The sequence below is a fragment of the Lonchura striata genome, chromosome 18 (genome assembly GCF_046129695.1).
Source record: "Lonchura striata isolate bLonStr1 chromosome 18, bLonStr1.mat, whole genome shotgun sequence".
NCBI classification, from domain to species: domain Eukaryota; kingdom Metazoa; phylum Chordata; class Aves; order Passeriformes; family Estrildidae; genus Lonchura; species Lonchura striata.
Window position 1 is genome coordinate 5,006,162 of NC_134620.1, and position 16,228 is coordinate 5,022,389.

The 16,228-nt window shown below is 46.0% G+C and overlaps 1 protein-coding gene across 2 annotated transcripts; it reads left to right on the top strand.

Annotated features, from left to right (window-relative positions):
* Window positions 1-654: 654 nt before the first annotated feature.
* Window positions 655-15,386, top strand: RAB35 (RAB35, member RAS oncogene family). 2 transcript variants are annotated; one of them, XM_021549901.2, is made up of 6 exons: window positions 655-746; window positions 4,425-4,475; window positions 5,236-5,359; window positions 11,945-12,069; window positions 12,157-12,281; window positions 12,798-15,386. In XM_021549901.2, exons 1-6 carry the CDS (start codon window positions 695-697, stop codon window positions 12,924-12,926), a joined length of 606 nt encoding a protein of 201 aa, XP_021405576.1. In that variant the 5' UTR covers window positions 655-694; the 3' UTR covers window positions 12,927-15,386. The 2 variants fall into 2 exon arrangements, with proteins under 2 accessions (XP_021405576.1, XP_021405577.1); XM_021549902.3 differs by lacking the exon at window positions 655-746 and adding an exon at window positions 3,376-4,310 and having other exon boundaries at window positions 4,401-4,475.
* The last annotated feature ends 842 nt before the right edge of the window (window positions 15,387-16,228 follow it).

The window sequence follows — 16,228 nt, forward strand, 5'->3', positions numbered from 1 at the left end:
GGTGCAAGCACAGCTGCTGATGGGCGTGAGGTCAAAGCCCTTCCTGAGCCACACACAGGAACATCTCTGGATTAAAAACCCCAGGAATTCATTTCAGACTGGCCTGACTTGCCAGGCCTGTGACACACACCTGGGTAGCTCATATCACTGCTGTGGGGCTCCTCACCTGCGGCTTGGGCTGCGCTGGGAACTGTTCCTGTACCTACACAAATCGCTCCTTCGGAGCAGAGCTGGGAGTGCTGAGGCTCCCTCACGCCATTGATGCTTCCCTGGGGGCAGCGTCGCTTTCAGCCGCGTCCTCACACGAGCACCTACGGGAAGCGGGGCGGCAAAGCGCTCCCGATGAAAGGCCTGTGGGCGGCTCGGCGCGGGGGCAGGACGGGTTTGGGCGGAGGGCGGCGGGTCCCTCACCCTCACGCTGCCGCCATCCGCCGCCTCAGCCACCGCCCCTCGCGCGCAGGCGCGGGCGCGTGAGGGCGCGGCCGTTTTCCCGCGCAGCCGCGGCGCGGGGCGGGGCGGGGCCGGCGCAGGCGCGGCGGCGCAGCTGGCGGCCCGTGGCGGCGGCCCGGCGCATGCGCGGCGGCGGCCCCGCTGTCAGTTCCGGCTGTTTGTCCGGGAAGTGGCTCCGGCCGGAGCCGCCGCCGCCCCCCGCCCCCCCCCCGCCCGCTCCGCCGCCCGCGGCCGCGCCCCGGCCATGGCCCGGGACTACGACCACCTCTTCAAGCTGCTCATCATCGGCGACAGCGGTGAGCGCGGGCGGCACGGCCGGGGGCGTGGGTAGGCCGCTGGCGGGGTGGCCGCCCCTCGGGCCGTGAGGGGCCGGAGGCGGCGGCGGGGCTGGGGCGGGCGGCGCGGGGGGCTCGGGAGGGGCGGGCCCCTCCGCCCGGGCCGCCCTCGGCGTTGCGCTGCCGGTGCCGCGGCGCGGGGCTGAGGCGGGACCCCGCGCTGTGTGTGTGAATGGCGGGGCGCGTTCGCTGGGGCTCGGGGAGGTTTTATCTGATAAACCTGCGGAACTGGCTACCGCAGGATATTATGGTAAATAGCTTGGCTGCGTTTGGGAAAAGGCAGATTAGACACGCAGAAGGCAGGACACCACCGGCAGTGCTGCCGGCATCAGCCTTGGCGAGCGCGTGTTTTGACGGCACCCACTAATCTGTTGCTGGGATGGGGAGGGAATTCCCTTCCCCTGTGACAGGCAGTCTAGGGATCGAGGGGAAGGGCTGGCTGCCCTAAGGACTGTTGTTCCAGTGCGGCAGCTAATACGTTTTAACAGTCATTATTGTCTTAATTATTCCTTAAGACTTTTTCTATGCTTCAGCCTGAAGTCTCAGTTCCAGATTTCCTTATTTTTTTTAATAAATCCTGGAAGAGGTGGTAGCTTTGTGTACTTCTCGTTATTGCATAGAATGCAAATATATAAAAATAAAGGGTGTAGTCTGAGGTTTTAAAAACCAAAGGTGTAGATAAAAGGTGTAGTTTGAATTTTTTTTTGAAAATAGACCTTTAAATACTTCAGCAACCTCAGAAACTTCTGGAGGGCTGAGCGTGTGAACTGTGCCAGTGTCTGGTGCTTTGGTCTGGGTACACAGGAATTGGGACGGGGAAGATCGCTGCCGTCGGTGCAGCTCGGTGTTGGTAGCACTCCAGCAGCTTACAGCTGAATTTCCATAAACTGGAGAAGGGTGCATCCACCCTCTTCTTTTAACAGAGGTGTGGTCCGTGGGGCGGCAGGTCCCGGCATGCAGCGAGGCGCAGCCCTTGATGAAAGGGTGATGTTGCACGATCTTGGCAGTTGTCACCTTCGGAAGCTTTAGCTTCACGTCAGAAATGTTTTTTTCTACGCTAAACTGTGTCTGCATGAAGGGATCTAAGAAGGGAGACGGGACAGCAGCTTCAGAGCAGCTTAAACCCCAGACAGTTCTGGGAGCCTTGGATTATTGCAACCAAGCGCTGCATTCTGAGTAGAGCAGTGGCTCTGTTGGTTGCTGATGAGTTCCAAAACTGTTCAGGCAAGATAAACAGGATGGTGAAAACTCTGAGGAAGACTTCTCATTTTAAACAATTAAACAAATTTTGCCAGCTCAGTCTTCTTGAGCGAAATCCCTGTAGTGTATCCAGTGAAAGGAGTGTTGTGAGAATTGTCAGGCGGCCTGTGGTTTTCTCCTGTAATTAAATCTCACAATGTAGTTTGACTATTGATTTTTCTTTGTTTTTGTTTTTGCTAACCCCAACAGGAAAGCTTTGTCTCTGCTTGCATGAAACAGTTTGCTTGCCTTGTTTATTGACATTTATTCCCTGCAATAGGAAGTGGACTGTTACTAGATAGGATAATTATGTCTCATCTGCTTTCCCCTGTATGCAAATATGTCAGAGGGGTAGTAGGTTTGTGTGTTTTTAGAACAGGTCATCTTGAAAAGCTGCTGGTGATTTCAGCTGTGCCAGATATTTAAAAATAACACAGATGATCTGTGCTTTGCTTTTGCTTCTTTAGTTCACTGTACTGTTCAGTAAGATATGGGTCTTAGAATCTTGTCTGACACTGAAATATACTTTTAATTTTAATTTTGCAAAGTCAATAGGCTTTTTTTTTTGTTTTGTTTAATCTTGCTATCTTCAAGAAGCTGAGGGCCCTGCAAGACTTCTCTTCAGATCTTCAAACAGCTCTGTGTGGGAAGTGTGGGGTCACCAAGAGTGTGGTTTCTCTATGCGTGAACAGTGTGGGTCAGAGGCAGTGTTTGCTTAGTGAGATCGTTGTCACTGGGAGCATGCAGAACTTCCTGAGTTCAGGAGCTTTCTTCTCTCTGGGAGCTGCCAGCCTGCTGGGAGCAGTGCAGCTTGTGCAGTGGAGGGCAGTGTGACAGAGCAGTGTCATGTGCAGCTCTGCAGCATCGCCCAGGGCTGGCTGAGCTCGGACCTGGTGCTGTGGTCTGACAAGTCTGTGGGTTCTGGCACCTTCTTGCCTTTCACTGAGCTGAAGGCCAAGGCTGCTTGGTCAAGAAGCACAGCACTTGATGCTGAAACATTCTTGTTTTCTCTTAGTTTCTTATTTTTTCTTAGTTGACCGGTATTTGCAGAGCTTTAATTCTGGCTAAATGACCAGTCCTCTGAAGTACAGGAACTGCTCTGCTACCTTTTTTGAGCTCAGAGGTATTAATTATATGCATGCTGAAACTTTGTATTTTTTAGTTCCTTTCCTCTTTTCCTCCTTAGTTTGGTAGTAGTGAGGAATGAACATGGCTTCTCCAGATGGCTGGTGATTTGAACTCTTTGCAAATGAGACCTGGCTTACTGTAATCATGCGGATTTTTAGGCTGGTTTTTATTTTTTGTTGGTAGCTGTTGTCACATGCCAGCAGCTAAGAACTACTGGAGTTCTGCAGGGCCTTTACATAGGTCTTCTATTAAGAAGAATTTGTGATTTATACATCATCAAAATAATTACCTTGGAAAATTTCTCCCTGAAAAGATATAATAGATAATTATTTCAGTGAAGTGAATTTCCTATTCATGCCATAGCAGATTTATTTTGATGAGGAAGGGTCATTGACAGCAGAGATGTTATGCAGAGATAACAACGTGGAGGCATTTGGATACCCAGATTCCCTTGGGTGGGTGTACAGGAATGAGTTTCTTACAGTTCTTGTCTGAAGCCCTGTGAAAAATGCTTCCCTGCAACAGTGTGTTATCAGGGTGCCAACAATCAGTTATGGAAAACCTGGATGAAGAGCTACTCAAAGCATTTAGAGGAATGTTTCATGGAAGATTTTGGCAACAAGGACAGCTTCAGGAAGGTGTGTGTCCTTCCTGTGAGATGTGGAACAAGGCTGTTTTGGATGGCAATAGAGGACAGTGATTCCCAATTCCTGTTTGGTTTAGGCTTCTGTTAGACTGTGGCCATCCTGATGGGAGCTTTGTAGTACCGAGCCCTGGTGTGATTGTGAGAGCAGTCCAAATTCCACGCAGGATGGGAGGCAGGCAGTGGTGTTACTGACGTCAGACATGATGTGCAAGTGGAATTCAATAGAGTGCTGAATTCAGAGCAGTGTTCTGAGCACTTGTTAATTCACAGGACATGCTCAACTTTGGCTCTTTCCCTAGCAGATGTAAGCCTACTGATTGTAAACTTGCTTTTAGTTCTTATTCTTCTCTGACCACAGTTCAGAAGCTGCTGCTGGAGGGTTTGCTGAGGGCTGGCAGGAGGAGGGAGGGCACAAATCCCCCCTCCTTGCTCTGCTACCAGGAGCATCCTGAGCCTTGGGGTGACTGTGCTTGGTCAAATCTCCAGGGAGAGTGTGGAGATGAACAGTCAAGGTGGATGGTACTAAATAATGTGCCGGTTTTTATGCAATGGATGGTTAAAATACTGTTATGTTCCTGACCCCAGGATGACTATATTGAAAGATTTGCTGTGTTTGTTTGTCATAGGTGTGGGCAAGAGCAGTTTGCTGTTGCGTTTTGCAGATAATACCTTCTCAGGTGAGTGGCTTGTTTCCTTCAGTAAGTGAAATGCTCTAGGTTTGCTCCAGTGCTGCTGATTGATAAGAAATCTGTGTTTGCCCACTGATAGTTGTGCTGGGAATACATCATGCTTTTAACTTTGCATCTCTTGGTATAAGCCTGTACAGGCCATCCTGTCTGATCTTCACTTGGCAGCTGGAAGTCCCTGAATATTGAAATGCTGAGGTGGTTTCAGAAACAGCTTAGGTGGTTTACGTTATGCTATACTCTCTGCAGACTTCCTATTAGCCATTTGGGATTTAGATTGATTGAGTATTGTGGTGAACCACTTACATTTCTGATATAACCAATTTACTGGGAGGAAGCTCCTAGAATGTCCAAAATAAGTGTTTCCACAAGCATTTAAAGACAAGTGTTGTCTCAAAATTTTCACAAGTGAAATGCTCTCATAGTTACTGTCTATTTCTTGAGATACTTCGATGCATACTCTTGATCAATGGGATTGAAAAATAATGATGTTATTTTGTAACACTCAGCTTTTAATTTTAAAGGTGGCTTGGGAGAAGTGGTTTTATGGCTAGGAAGAAAAGCTCTTAGCTGCGGATAAAAATACGTAGATCAGCATGATATAAAGCATTTTAAACAGTAAGCAGATATGGGGAACCTTGTTCTCCTGTCCAGTCTGAGAGCTGCTGCCAAGTAATGCTCAAGAAGTGTGCTTTGGGACATCCAAAATAAACAAGACTTAGGTTCTCACTTTCCCACGCTTTCCCTCCAGGCAGCTACATTACCACCATTGGAGTGGATTTTAAAATCCGGACAGTTGAGATCAATGGAGAGAAGGTGAAACTCCAGATCTGGGACACAGCTGGCCAAGAACGCTTCCGGACTATTACATCAACGTGAGTAACGCTGGCCTTTGTGCTGTGGAGCTTTGGGTCTGGATCTCATAGTCCAGAGTTGGGGTTTAGATATTTAAGTGTTGCAGTTGATTATCTCATGATAGCTGTGTGGTCTGTACAGTGAAACTTTTCTCAGCTTTGTCAGAACCAACCATGATGGGGATATTCTGGCAAGGTTTGGAACTGGGATCTCAGAGTTCTTCATCCTTCTGTGCATTTCTGTGGTGGCTTTGTCTTATTGCTTTGCTGCTGGTTTCCAAATGGTAGAACTGGAGTTATTAGACTGCATATAGTAGACAGCTTGTCTCTGTGCCTGTCCAAGTTTGTCCTCTGAGTGCACTGCAGAAGCACAGAGTGCAAACCCTCTGTCAGGGTCATATAACTAATGAACAGCTTGAAGATGAAGAGTAGGATTTCTCCTGGTTTTCCTTTAGGACAAATGCTTTAGCAGCTATCTTTGTGTGGAGTTCTGCTGAAGCAGACGCCCACATGATATTAACCTTTTCCTTGGTTGGAATTCAGATTCGAACTCATTGTCCTTTTGAACAGCATGTGCAGAGCTTTTCCTGTTCTGAAGAAACCACACCTAGAGCTGTGCTGGTGGGAACTAAGAATAAAATGTGTTTGTAAACTGATTGCAGTAAAAGTGGACCGCTCATGGGGGGAAGAGGGAAAAGTGCACTTGGAAATGGAACTTTTGTTCCTTGGGCTTTTACTGAAATAATTCTTGAAAGACCCATGTGTTTCACGTGGTCTTTCATGACTCACTTCTCCTTTGGCTCTTATTTGAGAGGAGGATCTTTTTCAGCTGATTAATTGATTAATTTACTCGGACCTGAAAATAATGAGATTGGTTACATCTGTGTTATGTCTAAAGCACTAGAAATGGCAAAGTTGAACGTGATGTGTGCACCGCCCCTTTCCTCTGCACTCCCATACGGATATTACTGGGTTACTTCCATTGTTTCTTAAGTGTTCAGCTTGAAAAAAACTCGGTTGCCTCTTGTAGGGTTCCTGTGTGTGACATCACTTCTTGTTGGAGCGCTGCAGGCAGTTTAGGGAAGGAAGTGGTGAGGGGGAGGCAGCCGTGCAGTGCTGCGGCCCTGTCAGCTGTGACAGACGAGTCAGAGAGCCCCGATTACTGCTGAGTCAGCAAATGGCCTTCCTGTTTGCAGATTCCCCGCCGCGACTCCGGCTCAGGAATGAGCTTTGGGTCGTGGGGCTGATGCCAGCTACCTTAGAAAGCCACGGTGTATCCAGCACTGAGCAGGGAATACCAGCAAAGGAGGATTCCTTCTGTCAGTGGGAATAGCTGCGGATCGGACCTCACACAGTGTTTTATGTAAATTCTTTTCTTGATTGACATTTCAAATAGATAAGCTGAAGTGGTTTGAGGCATTTGTGCCGTGAGCTCTTGGATCTCTGCTGCTACTTCCTTTTGTATTGCTTTTTACCCATATTTTACTATGGGGGATCTAACCTTTTGGGATTTCTGCCTTAGCATTACTGAATGGTAACTCCATGGTCAGGGAAAAAGATCTGCATTTTTTGCAATTCTGTGCAAAGAAGTACATGTGTCCAAATGCATTTGAAGTGTTGAGGAAAATGCTTTGGGAATGATGGTTATCATGGGATGAGGGCTCCTCTTGCTAGGTTGGTTGGCTGTGCCTGTCTAGCGTTCATAATCATATCAGACAATAACAAGAGTTAAATTTTAGAAATGGTTCTGGCTGGCTTGTTTTTGTTGGTTTTTTTTTTTTTAATTTATTGGCAAAATAGTACTGTAACTGATTTATTTATCCTAAACTGACTGACAAATCAAGTAACCTTGCTTGCTCTACAAAAGGGCTTGGCTATCAAATCATGGGTGGAGTGTGAGTGCCCTGTCAACAGAATGTGGTAGTCTGCCTAGTCTTTGACTAGATTGAGGTTTAGACTGAAGTTAAGCATATCAAAGGTGTTCCTTCAGTATTACAGTAGGTCAGGGAGTCCCTTTACAGTGAAAGGCAGAGTTCAGATTGATGTTGAGCCAAGCCTGGCAAGCAAGCCTGAAATTAGAGCCCATCTGGTAATTACAGTAACAGGTTGGTAGTGCTGCTGTGTGGACTTAGAACTGTAAAATGGCAGAGGTGGTAGGAAGTTAATAGTGGAAAATTGGGAAACATTAAAAGGTTGTAGTAGTTTGATTTCATGTGACTGTAGCTACAGTCAAAAGCTGAAAAGCAGATTAAAACTGTTAAGGAACAGAAATCAAGTTGGTCTGGAGTAGTCTACAGAAGCTCAAGAAAATGAAACTAGATCAGAATTTCAGACTAGGAAGTATAAAGGCAGCTGGTTTTATTGTCTGTTAAATGTGTAAATACTGGGATAGCTGGTACCTTCTGGGAGGAGAGGCTGAGCTGTGTGAATTTGGTTGCCATGGAATGTCATCCAAATTAAATTTGATTTAAATTCACCAGGGATTTAGCATGCCAGGATGCAGCTGTATTAGCAGGAATACTTAAAATGCATGAACAGCCAGTCCCTGTACTTGATTTCCTCTTGTAGACAGGACTACTTTGTCCTGATTCAGGACTGTGGGTTTAGGATTCAAGCTTTATATAATGGCTGTCAGATGCCAGCTCAGGATGAATAGTGATAGCAGAGGGACCTTCTGCCATGGTTTCCTGTGGAATTGCATGTTTGAGAGAGGGATAAGACCTTTGAGATTATAGAATTACTGTGTCTTGTGAGGCAGATATGACTAAAAGGCTAGTAGTTAAAAGAGTGGTCTGACTGACAATAGATGTGCTTCCAAGAACTTGAAGGAAAGATGAGTATGAAACCAGATTATTAGAAGTCTCTGGAAATGGTTAGAATTCTAGATGAATGAAAAAATGAAGGAAATGTGTGCTACACAGTGAAATATGAACAAAGAAGTTGGATTAAACCAATGCCCTGTCTTTCACATTTGACAGTTTTCCTGAAAAAAAACAACATATGGGTCTTACTGGACCAAGATAGTGTCTCTCTTAAATCTGACTTAGCTACAGCTGTGGTTCATGAAGCTGGTTGTTATTACTCCAGATGTTAATATTGGGAAGCAATTGCTAGAGGGAATATGAGAGCTTTCTCACTGGTTTCTTGCAGTAGCAAATGCCCCAGCGAGTGGCATGTTTTTCAAGGCTGTGTTCAGGGACTTGAGAGTGGAATGCAGGTGGCTGAAGGACATGCTGGGTTTTGGTAATCCCCAGTTTAATTCTAGTGGTAGAACAAGCAATAAGGTGTTTATTTCAACTTAAATGATGTCTTTCTTAAGCCTTTTTCACATCTAAACTAGATGTAAAGCCCCTAGGTCTAGGGATTTCCAAGTATATGGGAGATTGTTGGCAAGCATCCAAGGGCATACACAGGTCAGGTTTGGTTGTCTTTCACCTCAGGATGAAAGTTTCATGGATACTCTTAACATGAATAACTGGTCTTGAACATTTTTTTCTGTATTTCATGAAGGTATTCCCACCAGGGTACGTGGCAGAGCACTCCCACCTCACAGAGGACAGCCAGCATCAGTCTGTGACTGAGAAGCTCAGATTGAGGACTTCAAGTCTCTTCTGCTTTCATTTCTGTGGTCTCCATTTCCCCAAAATTGTGGATGGGAAGGAGATAAGACATTCTTTCCCTTGTGTCAAAGTCTCAACTACCTCTTGGTTGCCAAAAGCACAAAATTTACACCTACTCCTCCCTGAATGCCAAAAGCCCCATCTGTTCTCTACTCGCCAAAGCCCACAACCTGTTATAAAAGCATTTCTGCACTGCATCATTCTGGAAGTTGAAGTATGGGATAGGATAAATCAGTTTTTGTTTTCTAGTGCTGTCCTGCATTTGGGGTTGGAGAAGCTTCGCTGTACTTGTTAAGCCTAAAATGTTATCTAGGATGCAGAGCATCTAACAGCTGATGGAAAATATCATGACCAGCTTTTTGAGAAAAAATGTGTGCTATGAGACTTAAGAGTTCGAGAATAACAGGTAGTCATGGTCTTATCTCTCAGGCTTATCTCCCTTAGTAATGACAGCCAATAGAGAAAATGACATTTTAGTGTAGCTGAGGGGTTGGCAACCTTTCTAGAACGATGTGCCAGACAATTTTCTGTTCCAAAAATAGCATCAGTGTATGCTGGTAGGCACTCAGCAGGAGTCAGGGGTTGCTGTCTTGCACAAAGGCAGCTATTTCTGATGAGCTGGTTGGCAATACCAGTGGCAGCAGCTCCAAGCCCCTGCAGGATTCCCATTGCTGTGGTGGTCTCTGCTGCAGGGTCCAACCCACAGCCCCCATCCCAGGAGCAAAATGCGACGGCGCTGATGATGTGTCAGGAGTGGGATTGGTACGTGCAGGCTGCCAGTTTTCCACTCCTCGACATCATATGCTTTGCTTAGAAGAAAATGTAGGTGCGTGGGCAAGGCAGGAGCAGCAGGGTGCTCTGTTGGGCCCCTGGTTGGGCTGGCAGGGATGCCAGGCTGGGCTCGGTGTGCACAGCAGAACGAAGCAGCTCTGCGTAGGTGCAGCTGAGCCACTGCGCTTCTCCAAGGGCTGAGTGTTGTCTTGGCAAATGCAATGCTCAGCGCTGGGGAGGAAGTGGTAGGTCAGCCTGGGGGCTGCTGAATTAAAAGACTAGTAGGTGATGATATGGGAGAGCTTGAAGGTAATTGGTGTATTGTTCAGCTGTGGAGAAATCCAGTGTGTTGGTAGGATTGGGGATCTTTCCCTTTCTGATTTTATCACGCAAAACAGGATTCATGAAAACCAGTGTGCAGGGCATGCTAGTGTCAGGAGAGGATGGGTTATTTTTGCAGTATGTGGATTCAGGCCATGGAGCACTTTTCCCTCTAAAGGATCCAAGTTATGAATAAAGTTGGGTTGTAATCAAGTAAAGCATGAATGCAGTGCTGTAGCAAATTTTGAAGTTGTTGAAAGAACTGACTGTGAATGGACTAGAACATTTGAAAGCGCAGGATTGCTTATGGGCTGGCAAATAAGTATTTCTTACCTGAGTGAGTTCTTGCCAAGGGATGCAAATGCGCAGCATAAATCAGTGGTAAAACATGACATGGGAGAAGATTTGAGTGTCTTCTGCATGTGCCTAGATTGGCAGTAGGAGCAGACTGTTCTACTGCAGAGCATCCTGGAGGAGCAGTGATACCCAGGCACTGTAGCTGCAGTGGGATCAGGGGAGGAAGGTGTGTGACTCTGGGGGTGATCTGTGCCTCTCTGCAAGTCTGATGGTGCATAAAGGCAGGTGGCTGCTCTTGTGGAAGGATGATGAGGCTGGAGGTGGGAGGAGACAGTGACTTGCTTAAGCACTTCAGTAGCAAAGTGAGCTGAAGCTTTGAGATCTTCTCAAAGGTGTGTTTGGGTTAGATTCAAAGGCTTTGAAGTTCAAAGGTGTGTTTGCTGAGTTGGAAAAATCAGAGAAGCAAAATGGTCACAGTGGTCACCTCTGAGGTGCAGTGGATGTACTGCAAGAAGTGCTTGTGATAAGACAGCAAGGTCAAGGAATGTTGTCACAGTTTAAGGGAATAGTCTCGATTTTGTATGCTGGTTTCTTGAATTTGTTTTATTAAAAATTTTAATATTGATCAGAAGAAAAAGAAGAGGATGAAAGGAAAAGAGTAAACCTACACATAATATGAAAAATGGATCCTGATGAAGACCTCACTGTTAACTGTTTCCTTTACTGTTAACTGTTTCAATTACTTTTTGTTTTTTGGGTCACAGCTGCATGATTTGCAATAGGGAATGAACTTAGCAGCCTTGTGATTGTGGCTGAAAACTGAGAAGGTAGAGCTTGCTGGTTTTCTATTTGGCATTTTCGTGGTGCAACTACTGTCTGTCTTTGGTAGCTTTGTGCAGGTGATAATGTTGGATCCTGAATTCAGATATTTTTCTTGCATATCAGACCTTGTGCATCATCTTTTAAAGGTACCAGTTGCCCAAGACTAATGGGAATAAACTGAAATAAAGCTTATTTTTAATGGCTAAAGGTAGCAGAGTGTATTGAATGCACATATGGAGCCGATCTGTTGAGTAGGAAGGTGTGATCAGAACACAGTCGCTCAACAAGACAGAAATTTTTGAGAGCTCGAGAGAACTGTGGCTGAAGGTTGAGTATATTTGGAGATCTGCTGAAATTTTAGTCTGTAAGTGATCGTTCACAGATAACAGAATTACTGCAAAAACTTGTTGTGGCTTATACAGCCCCAAGGATCACATCACAGCCAGTTCTGATGATGTGCTGGGGGTACCGTTGCCTTTGGTCCTGTAACTGGAAGACAGCATTCATCCCTGAAGGCCTTGACAACCTGAACAAGGAAGATTTTAGAAGAATTTGGACTTGGAAACATTATTTGTGTAGAGTGAATGAGCAGGGAGCTCTGTAGCTTTGGAGGAGCAGCCTGGGATCAAGCTGTTACGAAAGAGCTGCATGAGTCTCAATGGAAAGAAAATGGGAGCATTTGATTGCCATAACTTGAGGATTTGTTGTGTAGAAGCTCAGTGGAAGAGAAGGTGATACCCTGAGTTAACATTTGCTGTCCTTTTGTACCCCACAGGTATTACAGAGGAACACACGGGGTCATTGTTGTCTATGACGTAACGAGCGCAGAATCCTTTGTGAATGTAAAACGGTGGTTGCATGAAATTAATCAAAACTGTGATGATGTCTGCAGGATACTAGGTGGGTAATTAAGAAGTTACAGCATCATATTTAGTGGGCTGGCCTGCTGGAATACCAAACTGACTTTTATTCTCTTTCCTTTTTGAGTGGGCAATAAGAATGATGACCCAGACCGAAAAGTGGTAGAAACAGAAGATGCCTATAAATTTGCTGGGCAGATGGAGATCCAATTGTTTGAGACCAGCGCCAAAGAAAATATTAATGTGGAAGAGGTAATATAACATTCAGAAGAGTAGAAATATAATGATATAGGGATAATGGTGTGGGAAGAAATAGAAATTCCATTCTTCCCATTGAGAAAGAAAAAGTACTTGTACAAGTTGCAAGTAGTAGGTAAAATGTAAAAAAGAGACATTCAGCTGTTTTTGGAAGAGTTGGGAAAGCAAAATGAAGGAGCCCACACTGCATTTTCAATAACTTTGCAGTGCTCATGTATTAGGCAAGAAAGACTTGAGAATGCTTGTAGGAGGTAAGGTTGCCCAGGCTTCACTCCTGGCCTCAGTTGCCAAACTGCCCTGTTTTTTTGGAAAAAGGGATAGAGGTACTGTTTTGCATGGGGGTGGGTTGGGAAAAGGTATTGGATTTCCACTTGGGCCATAGTGGGTTGGGAAAGGTCTCTGAAGCATTATTAATACATAAAGAAAAGGGGAATGGCTTCCAAGGAGCAGCACCCCACAGGAGCCAGCCTGAGTTCTGGGGTGGTCTGAGTGTGTTTGTTTCTCTTGCAGATGTTTAATTGCATTACAGAGCTTGTCCTGCGAGCAAAGAAAGAAAACTTAGCAAAGCAGCAACAGCAGCAACAGAACGATGTGGTGAAGCTAACGAAGAACAGTAAAAGGAAGAAGCGGTGCTGCTAATGCCCCTTCCTGCTGCAGAGACTCTGCTCTCAGACAGATCAGCCCCTCCAGCTAGACTCGGGCAATTCCACTGGGGCAGGCTTTGGGAGGACTTTCTCAGTTTTGTGCCGTTATTTAAAGATTATTTTTTCTCCATGTTTTCTATCAAGAGGCGCTGGCACCTTCCCACTGCAGTGCCAAGAAGGTATCGGATGGAATCTTGCCCCCCTCTCCTCCCCTGCTCATTCCAGTGCGCCTTGTAGACAAGAAGGACGTTGCCTACCAAGTGGACTAATTAACCCAAGAGTTTGTACATAATGTATATTGCTTTAACCAGCCTCGCCTCTCTGTTGTCGCTTTGGCTTCTGCCTTCTTAATGTCAACCAATCATGGACTGCAGAGTTCATCTTTTTAAAGAAAAAGTTTAAAAGTTCTTAATTTGAGTTGGCCCTGGGCTGGCAGCGACTGCTTCCTGGGGCCTCCAGCTGCATTTCTGTTGGGCTCCAGGCTGGCAACTGGTGCCCCTGGGGCCCTTGGCTTCTCCTGGAGTCCCAGGCTTTTCCTGGGGCTCGGGCTGTGTTTTTCTAGGTACCAGGATTGCAGGTGTCACTGCTGGAACCTGGGGTTTCCTTTCACCAGCCCCTGGGCTGGCAGCTGGAGCTGCTGCTGGGGCCTGGAATTTCAGCTTGCCATCATCCAGATTTGTGGCTGGATCCTTGGGTTTCACCTCCTTGTGCTGCAGTCCAGCTGTACCTGTGCTCTTCTGTAGTTTGTATCAAGATACTGGAAAAGAAACTGACCTGCAGAAGTGGGATTTGTTTGGATAAAACTTTTTTTTTTTTTTTTAAGCAAAGTTTAACAACTTTGACCTCTGGTTCTGCCAGTGTCCTAAGTGAGGGTCCATTTCTTTTGAGAAGAACAAAAATCGTGTGATTCTGCCAAAAACCCCAAACTTCTCCTTGTTGCCCTGTCCACAAATAGGCAATCTGAACCTGAATGTGAATTTTGTTGGCAAAGCTTTTGTTTTTGAGAGAGAAAAGGCATGAAAAAAAAAATCCAGCTCTTTTTATTGATGTCTGAATATGAAAGCTGCAGGATCATACCCGGGATTCTTCTGTTAGGAAGGAGGACTTCAGTTTAATGCAAAGAAATGGAAAGCTTGCTTGCTTGGGTTATGTGGTGGTGGAGGATCACACTTGGAAACAAGCTGGGCTAGCTGTGCTCAGCAACATTTTCCTGGCCCTTGTCAGCCTTTCTGGGAAAACAAGGGCTCACTTCCTCAGCCTGAATAGATGTAGTTAAAGGTGGAGAGTGTATGTGTGTGTAACTAAAATATCAAATGTCTGGGCTGAAAGGACATGTTCAGCACCTGAATTATTGCCTAAATAATATTAAAAAATAATTTTACCTTAAAAGGCACGGGAGGGTATGTCTTCCTTGAAGGTGGACATAGTCCATGGGCCAGTAAGTGGCCCTATGGAATTGCAGGCCTTAGTTTGGTAGGATGTGATTCACCCATGTCCATGAGCTTGGAATCAGCCCACTTCTCTCCCTTCCTCACCCTTTCCCCAGGAGAGGCTACATTTTAGTCACTTATTTTGCCTGCATTTTTTTAGAATTTTCAGGTTGTGGTAAGAGCCCTGAGCATACAATCACATCACAGTCAATCACTTTAAAGATTTTTTCCGAAGTGCAAATGATGAATGTGTAACACGTGGGTTTTTAATGGGATCAGGTGCTGGGAATACATATCCAGCTGCCTTCACCCACCTCTTTTCTTCACATATCCTGCATTGGTAACCCAAGGATTGCAGTGAGCTGGGATGATGCTGCTGGGCTGAGCTCTGGTCATTGTTGAGAGGCTGTGCAAAGCCTTAGGTCACACCAGCCCACCCTGTCTGCTCTCCAGTGTGGAATGTGGTGTGTGCTGGGAGGAGCTGGGCCAGTCCCTGGAACTGTCCTGTGGGGGTTCTCCCCTGCAGATTGAGGGGCCCAGCTGTGTTACTTTGGGAATCTTGTTGGTAGCTGTGTGCAGATCTAGGAGGGAGTAACTTCCTATAGGCAGAAGTAAAGAACATGTCTGAATTTACTGGAAATGATGCAATAAAATGAGGAAATGGTGCACCCAAGTCTGGAGTGTTCTCTTATGTGGAAAAATTTGTCCTCTTTGAGTCCAGGTTTTTGTGGCCAAGGTTGGAATTCTGTCAATCCAGGTCCAGCTTCCTGGCTTTTAAAGTGGGATTTTTTTTTTTTTTTTCCCCAGAGCTGGCTGTAGAGGAGCAGTTACCTCTGCTCTTGCCATCACTGTTCAATTGGAAGGGGTGGGGACCGTGTCTCTAGTGGTGCTGATGTGAAGTTTCCTAAATGTTGAGCAATGGAATGTCTAACTGGTTTGCTAGGATTATTTCTGTAATGAAAGTTTCTAATTATGCTTTTTAAATAATTTTAAAAAACTAAAAATAAAGGTTACAAGCTGCCAAATCTTTTTTTGAGGCTCTGTTTCCTCTGCTGACCAGCACCTGGAGGTGGAGGGTGGCAAGCCAGGGGTGAGCTCTGCTGCTGTGTGTGAAGGGTTATTTCCTGACAGGGGATATTAAAAAAAAACTTAATTAATGCTTTCAAATGTTTAGTTGCTGTTTTAGTTTGAATGAAAGAGGAAGGTGGAACAAGTAACTTACTTCTGTGTGAAGTGAGATGCCTGTTATTGTGCTGTAATCTTTTGTCTTTCTGCTCAACAAAAAGTATTGAATGAGCTTTGAAAGCTCCTCCTCCCGAGGTGATTAAAAAGCATCTGGAGTCTCTCCTCACTTTGCCAGGAAATTACTGTGTGTTTAATTAACCTGTGCAGGAGCTGCAGCCCTGGCTGTGCCCTCAGCATCCCCTTGCCCTGCCCAGGCTGCTCTGGCAAGGTGCCTTTGCTGCATCTGCGCCCTTCTGGGAGGAGTAGCTGGAGGGGACTCCTGGGGACATGTGGATGGTCTGAGCTGCAGCTGCTGCCAGCTGTGGATGTGTCACTGTCTGTGTTTGGTGTCTGAACTCCTTCCAGTCTGAGTCTGCCTCCATACCAGGGCCAGTAGAGGACATAAATGGCTGGAAGGTGGGATGATTTACCCACCTTTAGGTGTTCCTGTGCATCAAGAGATGCAGATGTTTCAAATGTGCTGCCCTGGCCCCTTCTCTCCTAAGCACACACAGGGGCTTTACCTGGCTGAATTCCTGAGGATGATGCAGCACCAATGATGCTGCTGGGTGTTAAATGACAGTTCAAAAAAGGAGCTTGTTCTGCAGCTGGGCACAGTAAAGTGGTGAGAGCTGAGACAGTG

Bases quoted from the DNA above. Each gene is read 5' to 3' on its own strand.
- RAB35 (XM_021549901.2), top strand. From the start codon at position 695: ATGGCCCGGGACTACGACCACCTCTTCAAGCTGCTCATCATCGGCGAC. The intron at 747-4,424 runs GTGAGCGCGGGC...TGTTTGTCATAG, and splicing joins GCTCATCATCGGCGACAGCG to GTGTGGGCAAGAGCAGTTTG. The intron at 12,070-12,156 runs GTGGGTAATTAA...TTCCTTTTTGAG, and splicing joins TGATGTCTGCAGGATACTAG to TGGGCAATAAGAATGATGAC.